This window comes from Cinclus cinclus, chromosome 1 (assembly GCF_963662255.1).
Source record: "Cinclus cinclus chromosome 1, bCinCin1.1, whole genome shotgun sequence".
In the NCBI taxonomy this organism is placed as follows: Eukaryota; Metazoa; Chordata; class Aves; order Passeriformes; family Cinclidae; genus Cinclus; species Cinclus cinclus.
In genome coordinates this window covers 132,422,108-132,438,913 of record NC_085046.1, presented here as the reverse complement: position 1 = coordinate 132,438,913, position 16,806 = coordinate 132,422,108, and the positions used below count along the sequence as shown (strand labels likewise).

Sequence of the window (16,806 nt, the reverse complement as noted above, 5' to 3'; positions counted from 1 at the left end):
GTATTAAAAATATTATATTGTACTGCAGATTATTCCTTAATCTGGAAATGTTTTCTTCACGCTGGCTCCAAGGCTGCATTAATAATTTGTAGCTGTAAATCACTTAAGTCTAGTCCAGTAGCAGATTCTTTTCATCATATTCTCTACCCTGCAAATTCAGTTAATTATATTTTAAATTTATATTATTTTTTTTCTAGTGGATTACTCTGTATGGGAAATAAATAAATAAATTGCAATCTTCTATTGCTTTTTTTATTAGTGAAAAAATGTAGATATACTCAAGCAAGGTCCCAGAGAAGACTTGTTGAAATAACAATCAGTAAAATCATAGCCTACCTTTTGCTAAAATGTATCATGTTGCTGCTTTTATAAATATAATAGATTTGTGAAATAAGAAGAAACACCAGAAAAAAGCTTAATGCTCCAAATGGCTGTGAAGAAAACACAGTTTTCTTTTTTTTTTTACATTAAACATGAGTATATTAATATTTAGTAAAACATATTTAAATAATACAAAGTAAAGATATTATCTGTAAGCCGGGAGGATTTGTTCGCTTGTTTCACATCTTTTTTCATGTTTTAAACTATGGCAGCTTTGCTCCCTCTTCTGGTTATATGCGTGCAGCACGGCGGACTGTGCCAGAGCCAGCCCGGCTTTTTTGGGATATCTGGGAGGAGACAGCTCCCCCAAGCCCCGAGTTTGGATCAGCACTTCGGGGTCATTTTGGAAGAAACAGTGCAGAGAACCTATGAAGGAGATGAAGAGACCATACAAAGATACCACTGCTGTTTATGGGGAGGCACAAGGCACAGGAGACTGGGCAGCCAAGTATCCTGGATAAGCTTTACTACACACTTGTCCTGCTTATATCCCCTTCCTCCAGCATCTATGCCTGGTCTACTGAAGACCAGACACTGGGATAGATGGATTCTTAGTCAGGAGCTGGTATGGCAATCCCCATACTGCTGCAATAGGTAAACAAAATATCTGCAGAATTTATTGAATAATCAATTTAATAAAAAAAAAATACAAATAATGTCCAAAATAAACATGGAGCAAAGTACAAGCATCTGTTCTACACCTCTCCTGCAGTGTCTCCTCAGTTTGCATTTCCATTCCCTGGCTGTCAGGGAATACTCTGTGCATGCAAGGAAATGTGAACATCCTACAAATTCCCTCTGCAGAATGCAGACGGGTAAGGTTTAGCTTCATACAGGGTTTAGGATTTTCTTTCCATGTTTTTATATCTAATGAAAAATGTGCAATCTTCTAGTACGTCTTCAAACATTTTCTAAGCAGAAAGATAATTTTTTATTATATGATTACACATCTCACAAACACACACCAAAAAAAAGCTCTGCAAGTAATTGCAGGTGCTCTACCCGTTTTAAATGCAGCTAAGATTGAAGCTGATGGTACAATTCTAAAATGTAAAAAAAAATAAAAAAATCATTCTGTTCTCAAAAGGGGTTTGAAACGAAGCCAGTATATTCAAGCACTAATACCAACCAATAAAGGAAATACAATTAATGGCTTACACAAAGATGAAAAATACAGATTTGTTTCTTCAGAAAGCTCTAGGTTTTTCTGAATGTCAATTACTACTACTTAAAAACAGAAAAGTGTTCTTATTGCTCAAATTTACATGCAAATTTACATGCAAATTGTACATGCATCTTTACATGCAAATACTGTCTGCATCAAAAGACCCATTTCATTCTTCTGCATTACTTCTGAAACATTAGGTTAGTCACCAGACAAACTGTGTTTGACTAGCAGACAAAACAACATCCCATTCTCACATACCAGTCTTAGAAATTACACATGGTACTGTGATGTAGTTTTGAAAGATGTAAACTCAAAATTTTTGTAAGTGAAATTTGAAGATATTTATAGACAAGTTATTAGCTAGACTCTTTCTCATCCGTAACATCTCCCTGGTAGTTTTGGAGATAAATTTGTAAAACAGCCCCTTATATCATAAGGAATTTTAACAGAATGTCTGTTCTTCAGTCTAGAGCATTTTACTGGTACTTTACTTTTACTAGTTTATCTTGTATTGTGGGTTCTTGTTTTCTTAATTTAACTTTTTTCCCAGCATGCAAATTGCAGTTATGTTCCTGTCTACAACTACCACAATCTACCCAGGTCTATACTTCATTTAAATCTTATTTTGCTTGAACTAGAATTTAATTAAAATGCAATATTTCTCTAGGTACTCATAACACACAGGAATATGTTAAGTATTCTCATAGCCCACGTAAAACACATGCAGTATCATTTCTCATGTAAAATTCAGAAGCTGTTGTGGTCTCTTAGTGAAGTCTAGAGTCAGTGAGCCAGAAGAAGGAAGAGAAAGCACCTAGGAGACTCACAGCAGTCATGTTCAGTAGTTCAGGCAAAGTGCAGGCCTCAGTTCCACAAATCCAAATGGTCTTAGATGGAAAAAGATGCTCTGGTCAGACATCTAGATAAGATTGCCCTCTGGCCTGACAGGAACATGCTTGTTTTTCAAAAAAGTGTATTTGAACACTGCCTCTGCAAGTCAGTTAAGCAGGTCCATCTGTCATCACTTCTTTGACTGGAGTTCCTCTATTCTGCCTAGTTTGCCCTTCAGTCACCTGAATTCTTTAGATTAAGAGTCTGAACTGCTGTGCAGTCTAAACTGCACAACAGTTTAGAATATCTGGAAGACAATACAATTTCAGTTCTATTCCTTCAGGCATACAGACTGCTCACAGAGTGGTGGGACTCCCATGCATGGGGAAACCAGAGTGCACAGAAAGGGCACAACTCAGAGATTTGGGTCTTGTCTTGCTATAGACTCAAGACAAAAATATGCTCTGGACACTTCTCTGGGAAATGAGAACTGCAAAGCATTCCTGTTCCCATAACAGAGACAAAGCTGAAGTGTAATCCTATAAAATATTCTGAAGAGTGATGGAATATGAAACACTTAAAACTTTGCTTTGGTAACTCATCATCTTCTACGCACCCTAAGACAGTAAAGGGCAGAATTACCTGGATCCTTTTCTCACAAACCCAAATGATCAAAAGATGTCATACAAAACACAAGGAAGAGAAATGCAAAAGACCTGAGGAAGATTGGAAAGGGATGACAGTTTTGGTAATAAATATTGAAATTCAATATTAGACACTGATCATTCTTTTGGAGTATAAGAGCTCTGCAGACAAAAAAACTTCTAAAACATAAAACACCTTAAATAACTTAATAAAAATGTTAAACTATCTAAATAGAGGTTAGTAGTAGTTAGTTTATGTTTTGTGCAATGTACATTTTTCAGGCTCTATAAGCATATGAAATGTTGGTTTTGTTGAAGGAGTGGAAGATAAACCAAGAACAAAACCAACTTTAGCCTGACTAAATCACTGTTTGTTTGTTTGGTCAGCTTCGTCAGCTCAGCGGCAAAAGCCTCCAATCTTACCACAACTGCAGTTTAGATCTTAAAAGTATGACACTGAACTATCTGGTCAGTAGCATGGATTACAGTTACAGCAGCAGACTTCCAGTATTTGAATTCATTCAGGACTATGCTGGCACAGCCACCAGAGCAACTGAGTGACCCCTCAGACTGCTCTGACAGGCTGGTGACGTGGTACCTTCTCTGCAAAGGCACACTATTTGGTCTTGTCTACACTTGATAATAACACATTAAAAATGGTGTGGGTGTCCCTCTCAGACAACAAACTAGCACAGGCAAAATAGAATCCCTGCTCTCCTGTTATCTGTATTCCATTTGCTAAGTTGTTCTGGGCAATAGACACCTAGGAATGGTCTGTAACAGTGTAACTAGGTCTATACCCCTTGTAGGTTCCTGGTACAGACAGAACTGTAAGAGTGAATACCCAGATTTTAATGAATCCAAGATACTACCTAGTTTATATTTCATTCACTGGCAGAAGACATCAGTGACACAAAATCTAAGTGTAGTAAGGTCTTAGAAGTACATAGAAAAGTAGTAACATATTTCTTCAAAATTATCAAAGCAATTTAGAAGCATGAACTTGAATAAAACTTCAAAATAAGCTTAGGTTGTTCATTGCAATTTTCTTGTTCTGTTTTTTTTTAGATAAGAAACCTGAAGCTTCATGTTAACATTTCAGTGCTTTGAATTAAGCTTATTTCTACAGCATTTGAAAGAGAAAATAACATCAAACATAAATACAAACTAGACAATAGAAATGATTGCTAATAGCATAAGCCTTTCTCCAGAAGTATATGATAATTAAAATTGTCAGGTTTTTCTAGTCACATTAAAATGTGCCAAGCTTCTAAAATATACACCCGAGCACTGTAAAAGAATATGGACCTGGTAAGCAGTGGAAGACAATGCAGACAATTTTGCAGGTGTCTGCAAACTATACTTGGCCACTAAGGGCAAGGCAGCCTTGGAATTCCAAAATGAGAAGAAACATAAAAACTACCTCCTTAGCTCTCCATAGCCAACATATTTGCCTAGTGTAAACTATATCTTCAGTAATACACTTAGCTGAAAAAATATAAACATCTGGAGTTTTTGATTCCAAGAAATACTTTTAAACCTCAGTTGAAAGTAACTGTATTCGAGACGTAAAACAACACACTGAAATTGAACATATGCAGCACACACATGCAGCAAAAAATAAATGAAATTTCTCAAGCACCCACAATTCATAAGCAGTATCATAATCAACTTGCCTTTTCTCCCATTAACAGGTGGGGTTTGATGTTTTTCCTCACAGTCTTTACAACATTAAAAACAGACAATGATGATTAACAATTGGAACAGTTACTACAACGAACAAAGTAACTACAAGCACACACAAACCTGTTGCAAGCTACCTGAGCAAAAGTCCATGCACTACGCTTGAGTCACCACAAAACACAGAGAGAAGAGCACACAGTACACACACTACTGAACTCCACAGAGACAGAATCACAACAAAAGCAATAAAAAAGTAACTACAGCAAAAAATGGGAAGGCAAAGATCTTAAAGGATGTTTTGGATGCCTAAGTGAGAACTAAAATTATAAAAAAAGTAAACTTGCTTTCCACCACTGAAATCATGAAATTACTCTAGCATCCAGAGTTTTGAACAAGTAATGAGTCCCATCACTGTAATTATTACAAACTTATTTTCATAGAAGAAAATAGTAATCCATATTTTCTTCTCTTAAATAACAATGGGAAGAGGGTTCAAAGCACAGGATTCAGACTTTTACAGTTTTAGGCAGCATTTGGCATTTTAGGCATACATTTCTATGCTAGCAATTTTTCCTACCAGCTAGTACTAAAGGTGTTTCTTGAGCAACTCATCGTTTCTTTTTTACACCACACTTCCACCACTTTTGGCAATTATTAACTATTAATTAATTACAGACAACAGAATGCAACCTATTAACACAGCGTGTAAATGCAAATGTATGCATTTACCATTCTTCCTTTGAAAAAGAAACTGAAGAAAAGAGAAATTATATATTTAGATCTCTGCGTATCTTTGAACCTGTACTGGTGTTTTCTGAAATTAGAAGCTAAATTTATGTTTTAATCACATGGTATTTGAGTTGAAAAAAGCATTTGCAACTGTTTGGTTTGATCATGAACTATCGGTTGTCATCACTCTACCAACTGAACTGTCTTCCAAGCAGGATGGAGGACATCATACAAAATGGTCAAAGTATTTCCACATAATGCAGTCGCCTACTATTTTTGTCCAGCATCAGTCTGCTTATGCAAACTAAGGGGAAAAAAAGTGTCATGATACAAAAGAATTTATTTCCCTGCTTGTAAAAACTATTAATGCAAAGTAGACTGTACCACATCTAAGAAGTACCCACCTAGATATGCTGTTACTTGAGCATAGTGACAGAGTATTTTCATAAATAAAAATAAAAAGAGTAGAATAGTTGGGCACATTTTTTCATGTTGAATTATTTTAAGCATTCACAACTGGCAAATAAACTATGCTACAATTAATTTGTTTGTGCTGTTCTTTCATAAAATTATATAAATATTCTTTGAATTCTTTTTATGCTCAATATATTTACAAGCTGACTGGTAAAGTTTGCCTATACAGTCAGGGGAAAACATGTCTAAAGAAGAGAGGTGCTTGTGGTCAGACAGACCTGCCTCGACTTCTGCCTCCTGAACTCCAGTATGCTTGTTTTCTTCATCTCCTGCTGCATTAGATAACCAAGGTATGAGAGAGGGGGGAAGAAGCAAGACAAAAACATGCATGCTTTGTTACAAGCTGCTCAAATAAAAAATAAACATCAAACAAAAGACGTCCACAAAAACATACAAACCCTCAGTCTGTGGCAGAAATAATATTTTTAGTGAATCAAAGATCAAATAAATTGTTGTGCTATTTTTCATTTATATCTCTAGCTAATCCCAGTGAGATCTTTCTGCAAGTAATGATGCTCATATGTAGCCATTATTGTTCTTTGTTGCCAATTTTTTATTAAATTTTTAACCACTAGAAAGCAGACGATTAGTACCAAAGCAGAGAAAAAAGACAGATCTTGGTAGATACTTAGTTTAAATCTTCTGCTTGGTTTTGCTTTAGTTTTTCTGGGAATGAAGTCCAAGCCTCAATTCTCAAACAGCATATTTAAAATTGTATATAAATCATAAAGTAGTGGACATACTTGGTACCTTAGAAAGAGCAGGAAAAACAAATCAAGTGTTTTTTCAGCTTGGAAAAAAATATCCTCAATTTGTCAGATAATATGCTTTTTACCCAGATTTCAGAGTAGTTCAAACACAAAAAGAAAGACATTTTCTACTAGTATCTACAGTTGCCTAGAGCATTTTCAAATACTAGAGAATACTGAAATAGTTGGGAACAGCAGCAAAAGTGCCATTAATAAGAAACACAAATCTGTTTTTAATGTCATTAATAAAGAACCACAACTTCCTTTTGTGACAAAGCTCATGAGGATAACAACAGTAATAATATTGAAAAGTGACAAACTGAATTACTTATAGATTATATGCCTGCTTTATTTTAAATGTCAATTATTTATTAAACAGCTTTGATGTGATGCAATATAGTGTAGTTTTTCAAGGCTCAGATTTTGACTGCTTATTGATTTTTCATGTTCTCTGTTCCCAGAATTCTTTCCAGTCCTCTCATTAGTTGTGTAAGTTTATGTTCAATTAAATAGCTCATTTAATTCCTTGACTTTAGATTTAGCTAGCGTGTATAATAATTTTCAAACTACTTGTTCCAGAAGGTTATTGTTGATAGAGAAATTCAGGCTATAATCAATCCAGTGCAATGCACACTACTCTGTGGTTTAACTTCTGTTCTAGTACTCCATGATAAAAGTGGGACATTTAAATTCCAATTGAAATCATGACACTGAAAATTTCAATTAAAATATTCAGGAGGGATACCATCTATACAGTCAACCTTCTCTCAATAAAAGCAACAAATGCAGAGATGTGCCTAAGACTTTAAAAAAAGCATGTTCAGGAGAGTTAAATTAAAATGTTCTTGGCATGTAGGTACCCTGAAAGGTAAATGAACAATGGCTGTCGTAAGCATAGCTGTATGGCTGCTCAGCCATTTTCCTTTTATGCCCTTTGTAGTCTCACACCTATACAGTAAGATCTTCAAATTTCATAAAGCTGTTTAATTTCTCCTTTTGCCAATCCAAGACAAAATTATAAACTATGACTTCCCTTGAAAGGTCAGAACCTTTTAAATAAGCACTTTAAACTCTGGGTTATAGATAAAGTTTGTTCAAGTTTTTCTATGGAAATTGTACCAATGCAAATTAAATATTTCAATATTCTTCAAGGTCTGAGGATTCTGCTGCATCTCAGGAAAGTGAACTAAACATCCACAATCAAAACCAAAGATGTATTTTTGCAAAATCATAGTTGAAATCAAAACCCAAAAGCAGATTCAGAAAGTATCTGAGGAAGCCTTGTTACTGGTCTTAACTAACCTATTCTGTTTACTTTGCAGTCAAGCACACAAAATGCAAGTTACACTGTGAAAGTATGAAGGTTTCTAGCATAGCACAACCAGTACCACAGAAGTATCCACACAAAAAAGGGGATGGTGCAAACCTCTGTACTTCCATCTTTTAAACTGCTGTGTCTGCCTGCCTAAGTCATCAAATTCATAGCCAAGCAGAAGGTACTCTAAGCTCCTATCCTATGTTTTATACGTGATCAACCATATTTATAAAAACAAAATACCCGTATGCCATATATTTTACAAACCTTGCAAAATCATAGCTCATAGAGTGTGATACTATCATGACCAGTCTTAATACTGGTCTGCAATTGCATTATAACCATCTTTCTGTGTCTCCCATCAAAATAGGGTAGGGCTATGTAAAACATACAATAAAATTCCTTTTCATTTTGCAAAACGAATTCTCATTTAAAGAAATTGTGTTCTAAATGAGATAAAACCCCCTAAAATGAGCAGCATGTACTTCTGTCATTAGTATCTGTGCTTTCCTAAGCATCAGAATATCTCTGTAGCTTCCATTCCAGACTGCATGAGTGGCAACAGTACATTGCCACTATACATCTCTCCTTTTTGGAGATTTGAATATATATCTGAGAGATATAAACACTGGCTAATGGTTTCTAGCTAGCCCTGATTAAACCTAATCAAGTATTCCTGTTAATTCTATTAATATCTAATTTTATTCTGGAAAAAAGATTACCCACACCTGAAGTTAAGAGAGGACAGTTAATCAGCATTAATGTCAGGCCTTAACAGGTTCTAAAAGAACTTTCCCAACACACAAGATTATTATGAGATCATATAATTAAAGTTTTTACCATAGAGCATAAATAGAAAGGCAAATCCTTACTGAGCTCTACGATTTGTTAAATTTCTGAGCCCTTCATTTCTAAATTTTAAGGTTTTATTACATCTGTTTGGCCTAACATGATTTTCTTGTTTTTATGGTTGGGTGAATGGTTGGGGGATGTTTTTGTGGAAAGAAGAAAGAAAGGGCTGGGTTTATTTTTAAAAGGAAAATTAAAAATCTGTATTAGGAAAAAGTACTCTCTCTGATTAGTAATTAGCAATGAACTGAAAGGGTGAATACTGAATACTTTGACTTTATGGTGTTCCATTTTAATTAGGAGCAAGTGGTCAGTGATTTCATCCTTCTGCCAAAGCAAGTAAGAACAAAGAAATACGTTATAGCCACATAGAAATGAAAAAATCATGTTAACCCTTAAGAACTGTAAGTACTGCTCTATTTAATTCTTGTCACTAGTGTGAAAAATACAGAACACTTAAGAGTACATCAACATTTAAGCACTAAAACCAAATTCAATGTAACAATACTTTATACAAATGTTCATTTAAACAAGATATTTCTATCTCTAGTGTAATTTAAAAATATACAAGCAAAAGTGCAGCTGAAAAAAAAGTCTTCCGGTATTTCAGTAGTGAAAATTTCTTAGGTGGTTCTAGACATCTTTTCAGAACTATTTTCTAACCACCTAACATGAAAATATACTAAGCTAATAAAATCTGAAGCAAAACCCAAATTGTCTAGATGCTAAGGTATGGCCTGGATAGATAAGCTAATGACATGCATTTCAGAAATACTCAGTCATTCTTCTTAACAGGCAAATCTGATCCTACAATAACACAGCAGTGGCAACCCTGGGAATTAGCAAAAATATCATGACCATAAAAGGCTGTAATGCAGCATAACTAGGGATATTATATGTTCTTCTGAGCATGTGGGACACTGATAAAAATATGTTTGAAACAGTACACCACAGATAGGAATGGTCCTTCATAACTACTCCCAGGTACCTTTCTTGAAAACACATTTTGGGCTGTTTTGAAATAAAGTATTCAAGAGGCACCTTCATGCCCTGGAGCAAAAACTCCCAGCCACAAAATACAGTTCATGGAAGTAAATCTAAGCCAAAAAAAAAAATTTTTTGTTTTGGTTTGTTTTTATGGTTGTTTTTTCTTTAATTTTTAATTTTTTTGTAATTCTGATCCTAATTTGGAAAGCAATTACCCAAAGGGTTGGTTGTTTTTTTTTTACCCCTGTAGATTCCTTCCCTTCAATTTCTAGTCACACAGCCATAAACACACCATATTGCATGTTCTAGTGCATGCTGCCCTATAACAAAAGAATATCTCCAACAGCAAATTGCTCCCTTCTTTCTACTCGAGTTCTGGCATTTGCACTACATTTAAAGAAAAGGTATGCAGACACAACCTTGTAAGGAACACAGATTATTCAAATATAAGCCAACTAAATGAGACCACTCTAGGAGTCTGCAACAGGTAAATTTTTCCTTCTTTCTTTTTCTCTTTTACAAAGCTGAGATGACTTCCAATCCATCGTTGCCTAGAAGGTATCTTTTATTAACTCTTTTCATCAGTTTGATTTTAAATTAATGAAGTCAACAGTAAGATCCTTCATTTCAAAATACAGAAAGTTTAACCTTCACAGCACGTTTCCATGCAATATAGAAATACTTCTCTCATTTGAGTCAAGTATGTGTTCTGTAAGAGCAGAAAGGACTACTCTGTGACAATATTTTTTGGTATGGTCATACACCCTTCCCAACAACACACAGAAGTTTTGATTATCATTGTGGCTTAAGAAAAAGCATTGAAACCTACTCAAATATCTACAAAACTTTAACTTGATGCTATATTTGTTAAATACTAACATAAACTCCTTCTATGATAGTCAGTGTTTCCAATTCTATTAAATTTCAGTCTTTGTAACTGGTACTTCATTTGCCTAAAGTAACTTACTGTAAAATTCAATTCTCCACAGTAAAAAGTCTGCCATTAATCTTAATTATGTTCTGTCACTGAATGAAGTTAGGTAATCTGCTGTTCTGGCAGAGCACTACCCTTTTTAAAGAAAATTATTACTCCCTTTAATAGAAAGTGATTAGAAAATCCTAAAGAAGGACAGAAAAGGCCTCAAAGAAGAACTCTATTGGTATCAGAAAATGAACTCTTAATTCATAACAGAAAATTACATAGAATGCTCTATGAAAGCTGTACCTATGGACTAGGTTTACCATCTTTATATACGTAAATTCAATATGAAATGTGTCTAGTTACTGTATCTTGAGTCACTTATGATGCTTTGATTGTATGTTAGAACATCAAAATCTGAGGCTCTGGCAATTTTCCATAACCCAGATTTTCCAAAAGACTACTTTTTTTCAAAAGACAAAGTCAAATGAGAGTTCCTCATGTCCCAGCAGTACTTACCTGAAGAAAAAATGCTAGCATTCCTATAAAAATAATTAGTTTGTTGTATTTATTAAATTTCTCTCTACAAAACCTATGATGTAAATAATAAATAAGACTGTTACCCTCTCTAATCAAACACAGCAAAAATATACTGTACTTCACAACTGCTTCTCTAAGGAGCTCACAATGTAAATAGATATACTAAGCAAAGAACAGGGAAGAGTGGTAAGTCATAAAAAGCATATACAGCAATGACAGCAAACATCATGTGATTAGATGTGATTATTTCCTGGAATGTCTATACTGTATTTCATATAAGTAATTCACAACACACAGGCGACAAAGAAATTAATATAATAGAGTGATGACCTGAGGAACAAGACTTTTCTTTCCATGAAGTTTTTCTTCCAAAATGGAAATAAATACTCTAAACATTGGAAATACTAAGTTAAAAAGTCTGATGAGACAAACACAGTAATACTACATAAAGACCCTCAGTGGTATAACCAAGGACTGCAATTGATATCTTGTGGCTTGCTATTGAGTCAATTAAACGGTTTTAATACTATAAAATATAAGGGGATTTTATTAGAAGCAGAAATATTTTAACTTTTGATAGATTATCTCAATTCAGTAATTTGTCCCATATTATTTGCAAATTACCTACTAATTCAGCAAATGTATCACACTATAAAATATTTACAATAAAAACATTATTCTGATTAAATGCATGGCTAATGTAAAACATGTCAAATAGCCTCCATTGCTTATATTTAAACCTGTGCCTGAACATCTGCTAATCCTGGAAATGTACATACATAACTGCTGAAATGCTCCTATTTGACATAGGGAAAATTCTAGATTTTTAAAAATGGGTAGGTACTTTTCAAATTACATTCATATTTAAGACAGTATTATTTATATAGTTCTTTTTCATGTAGAATCCTGTAAAATTTATGAACCAGAGGTCTAAAAATAAAGACTAAATCATTATGACAATAATTCTGACTATGTCTCGTCAATCAAGTAACATCAATTGCAGTTGGGTTTATTTTTCCCTATACAGCCCCTGAAAAAAGGCTTTTAGGTGAAAAACAAGCCCTTCTTTATGTACAGACCTTCATAAGATTCTATCTCCTTGTCTCCATTGTCTACGGAAAGTCACAAAACAAAGCAAACAAACAGAAACAAAAACAAAAAAAAAAAGGAACCAAAGCACAGGGGTTAAAAACAACATATGTTTTTAAAATATGCAATATACATGTTAAGAAGGATTTTAAAAAAAAGTAGCGTAAATGGCAATTTGGACTGATTTCACACATCTAGTTACCAGAAACAGAAGGGTGAAAATGTCTCTGCTGTCAAAAATATGTTTATAGACCTCTGTTTCTAAACATTTCAGAAAATACCTCCATCAATCAGTGCTTTTAATAGGCATTAAAGATAAGCACAATTACAGTACCAGTAAAACATGAATTATCAAATATCTGACATTTCTTATTTTAACGATTATTACCTGTCTTCTTGCTCTTCCTGTTTCAAGATGCAGAGGTTTTATATTAGCAATCTGTAATACACTCCACGTGAGCCCACAAGTGATCAACTAGGTTCCTAACTCCCAAAGAGCCAGAATTTTGTCACTAGACAACGTACTAAAGATCATTTCCTGTGCCTGTTGAAGTCAATGACAAAACACCTACTGAGTTCAAAAGGAACAGGATCACTCTAATAGTCCACCTTGTTTCATGTGCATTATACTGCTAATTATTCATGTCAGCCAAGAGTATCATAAATATTAAAACATAAGAGAAGAAAACACAGTACAAAATGCAATACCATTACCAAATCCCAACTCTGTACACAAAATCTCAAGAGATTTCAACTGTAATAAATAAAAAGAAAAATAATAAATATGATCTACCTTCATGAGCAATTTGGTAATGTCATTAGGGAGAAAACCATCCACTTACTTCTCTCCAACGTCCCCTTTGGTGGGAGCTGTGGTAATTGCCTGCCCCTTCGCCCTACTACTGGAGTACTTGATGGACTTGTCTGGACAGACCCAGTTCGAGGATGTGACCTAAGAGACACATATCAAAACAAACCACAGCCATTAAATGACAAAGTCATTCTTAAATATCATCAAGAACTGATAAGATAACTAAGTAGACTTTACAACACTTGGGACCCTTGCAGTCCCAGAGGGAAACTATTATCTCTTTTCAGAAAAAGACCTGATTAAAAAGAGAATTCTCCCCATTAAAAGGAAGCCAAATTAAGGCTGAGGATGCTTCAATAAGCTGCTTCCATAAGATGCTTTTTCACACAGTTAAGCCAGAAAACGTGTTGTGTGCATATTCATGTGCATATGGATATAATAGCCACATACACATAAATTTATTCACAAGTCAAATTCAATTATCTTTGCTCAGCTTGTATTTTCTTAAATTACCTTGGAGTTGCAGTGAGATTACATCAATTTGTCTAAACAGAGTAATGAACTGAGGAAAGACAATGATATTTGACTCAATTCTCACTGGGGATTTGATGATACTAACTCTTAACTTTCAGAAAACAAAAGAATGTATTCTGCAGTTCCAAAATAAAGAGAGGCTTTCCCGAACATGATCTAGACCAAAATGTGCTCATCTTTTTATTGTATTATGTTTGTTTAAGCTAAGAATAATGTATAGAAATCCTCAAAATATCAATCAGGGGTACTCAAACAGGAACAGTACAGACTATGGCACAGTAAAATGTAGTCAGAAAAAATGGTGGTTAAAATGATAAGTAATAGACAAAGTTAGTACAGTGCATCTAAAGAAACTTTTTTTTTAAAAAAAAATAGTTTCATTTGATGTTATGATGGTTGTTCCATAAGCCATGTCTGATGAACACAAATAATTTCTCATTCTGTAAGAGAAGAACATGATAGTTATGAAGTGCTTTATGTGGAAACCATCCAGGATTCCTGACAAATGAGAAATCAAAAACAAATGTAGTTAAATACTGTTAGCAAGCAATTTGCAATGGTAGCCACACCATTATATCCAGAGTAGAATATAAATAGTGTGTTCACACTGAAAGGGTTAGTATCTATTGCTGCTAGTGATCAGCTAAGGATGAGGCGATACCAATTAGCTACTGGGAAAATAAAATGGTGAGCTGGTGGGGCAGAAGGGATTTAGTCCGATTGATTTGTCTGTTTCACCTCGGTAAGGCAGGTGAAGGAGGGGCAGATCTTCCAGTCATTAATGAAGGCATCGACCTGATGAGGTTTGAGTCAGGACGCTCTGTGGATCGGGAGCGGGAGTTGGTCCGCTCTAGCACAGGACGTTGCTCTGTTGATCGGGATCTTTGATATGGCTGTCTATCTGCTGCTTCACAATTCCTGTAATGTTAGTCAAAAAGCAGCTCAGTTGAACTTTGACTTTTCTATTAATTATAAAATATGCTGCATGATACTGGTTTGGAGCAAATCATTTTATTATATACATTTTTAGGGGGAATAAATTTTCTGAGATAACTTCTTGATAATGTACAGGTATTTTTACATGTATGATTTGACTTGCTCCATACTCTTGATAAATGGGCTGAAATGTTTCTCAGTAATGACTATCCATGCAATAGTCTGTTTCCTGACAATTTCTAGGTTAAAATATTGTTATGTTGTCAATTAATATATCAACCTGGGAATAAAAGAGTAGCTGACATAATATTTAGTCTCAATAAAGCTAAGAACTCATTAATTGTGCAGTTTAATTATGCAACATTCCTCATACTAATAGATTTTTTGCAGATTGCATTCTCTGTAGAGGTAGCACTCATTTGTTGAAAAGTCCACAATCTAGATGTTATAATTGCCATGTAGCACTGTTAAATGTTATTAGACTTGGGGATGTCATATATAGGCTCGGCTACAGTGACAGATTCATATGTGGTGCTCCAACAGTAATCAGATGAAAATCAACATTATTAGTACTTACAGAGGTTCCAACAACTTAAAAAAACATTGGTTTGTAATAAAAAGATTATTTTAACCCACAGCCTATGGAACTGTACCAAAACAGCAGTGGAAAAAGTTATTGTTAAAGATGCAATGGGAAGAAACTAGACTGACTAAAAGAGAATTTCTTGATCAAGCAGTGTTATCTTCCACTATCTCAGGCAATTAATCAGGCCATTACTTTCCGAAATTAATCAAGCCCCACCTTTTTTTCCCAATGTAATTGGTCTGTTTTCAAGGGGTAATATTTGCTAGCAATAGACTCAAATACATTAAATCAAGGCAACTTAAAAAGTAAAATCCATACCCTAATGGAGCTGTTTATTAAAATCACACTCCTCCCAGCTCTCCTTGAGTAATTGAACAGATACAGAATAAAAGTGGGGAATGTGTACCCTTCAGGACTTTTCCTTGAGCGAAGTCATGCATTTTACAATGAAGTCAGTCAATACAATGAGTGGCTTGATGGTGATTAAGTGTAACAAGAAATCAAATTTTAATTAGTGTCAAAAAGAAGAGAGACATACCACAGTCTTATTATGAAGACTTTTATGTTAGTAACAGCATTTCATTTCTAAAAGCATTGAAAAAGAGTATAGTGACTGACTTTGCTGAATGCGTTTATAAAACATTCATTAAAAGCAGTCTTTTCAGGCCTTCCAGGAGGTCATAATTGGACTCCTAGAGCATACAAAGCACTTGCCACAGACAAGTTCAGAATAATACCATACATCATGAACCTACATCTATAAGCTCCTAACAAGCAAACACACCACAGTGAGACACATAAATGGTAATTATAAGCTGAGGCACTAAAGATTGTAGGAAAAGTACAATGAGCCTAGCACAAAACCACAAGAAGATTACCTCACTTGTTCTTCTATCAGTTCTGTTTCTGAATGGGAAGCTTCATCAGCAAAAACATCCACTGTCTCGCTTCTTTTACAATAGACAGAGAAACACAACCCTAGCTTTGACAGGAATGTTTAGTTTAAGAAAATGTTTAAGAGGTTTTAGTGTTATGGAAGGTGAGAAAAATGTCACCCATCTGCATGATGGCAAGAAATGACCACAGAATACATTTTTTGACCACAGGAATAAATTTGGAGAAAAAAAATAATTCCTAAATTCAACAAAATTACAAAAAAAGAATAATATCCAGGTCTTGAAAAACCCACTTTGTTTATCCACATGTTTAAGAATATTGAGCCCACAGAGACTTTTTTGGGTCTGTCAGGATTTCCCTGCCAGTGAGTGGAGGACTAATGGAGCACCCAGCAGCAGGGACTGGGCAATATGGTGGGGAATCACTCCATACTTTATTTCTCTCTCCTTCCAACAGCTAGTAGGACACACAGAGGAACAGGTGAGTGGCAACCACATGCTTAAAGTCATAAAGACTTAATGAAAAGTTAAGGCTCCCATTTGTTACTCTTAAGGCTTCATTCTCTTTAGCTCTATAGGTATAAAAAGTGGTTTTTAGGATATGAGTGGTCTGACCTATTGACTGAATAGAAGGAAGGAGGTATTTTTACCATTGGGATCAATAGTAATGGCTTAGTGGGCAGGT

The 16,806-nt window shown here is 34.7% G+C and overlaps 1 protein-coding gene across 41 annotated transcripts in view; it reads right to left on the bottom strand.

The window, feature by feature from the left end:
- RIMS2 (regulating synaptic membrane exocytosis 2) overlaps positions 1–16,806 on the bottom strand; it is a 449,594-nt gene that overhangs the window by 117,015 nt on the left and 315,773 nt on the right. For 23 of the 41 annotated variants that reach the window (XM_062490879.1, XM_062490968.1, XM_062490852.1 and 20 more), the window contains 2 exons: positions 14,442–14,621; positions 13,201–13,310 (listed from right to left, as the gene is read on the bottom strand). In XM_062490879.1, coding sequence (XP_062346863.1) covers positions 13,201–13,310; positions 14,442–14,621 — 290 coding nt within the window. Of the gene's footprint in view, positions 1–4,700; positions 4,746–6,128; positions 6,183–12,348; positions 12,382–13,200; positions 13,311–14,441; positions 14,622–16,103; positions 16,176–16,806 lie in introns of all 41 variants that reach the window. The other 18 variants (XM_062490844.1, XM_062491017.1, XM_062491000.1 and 15 more) reach the window with 5 other exon arrangements.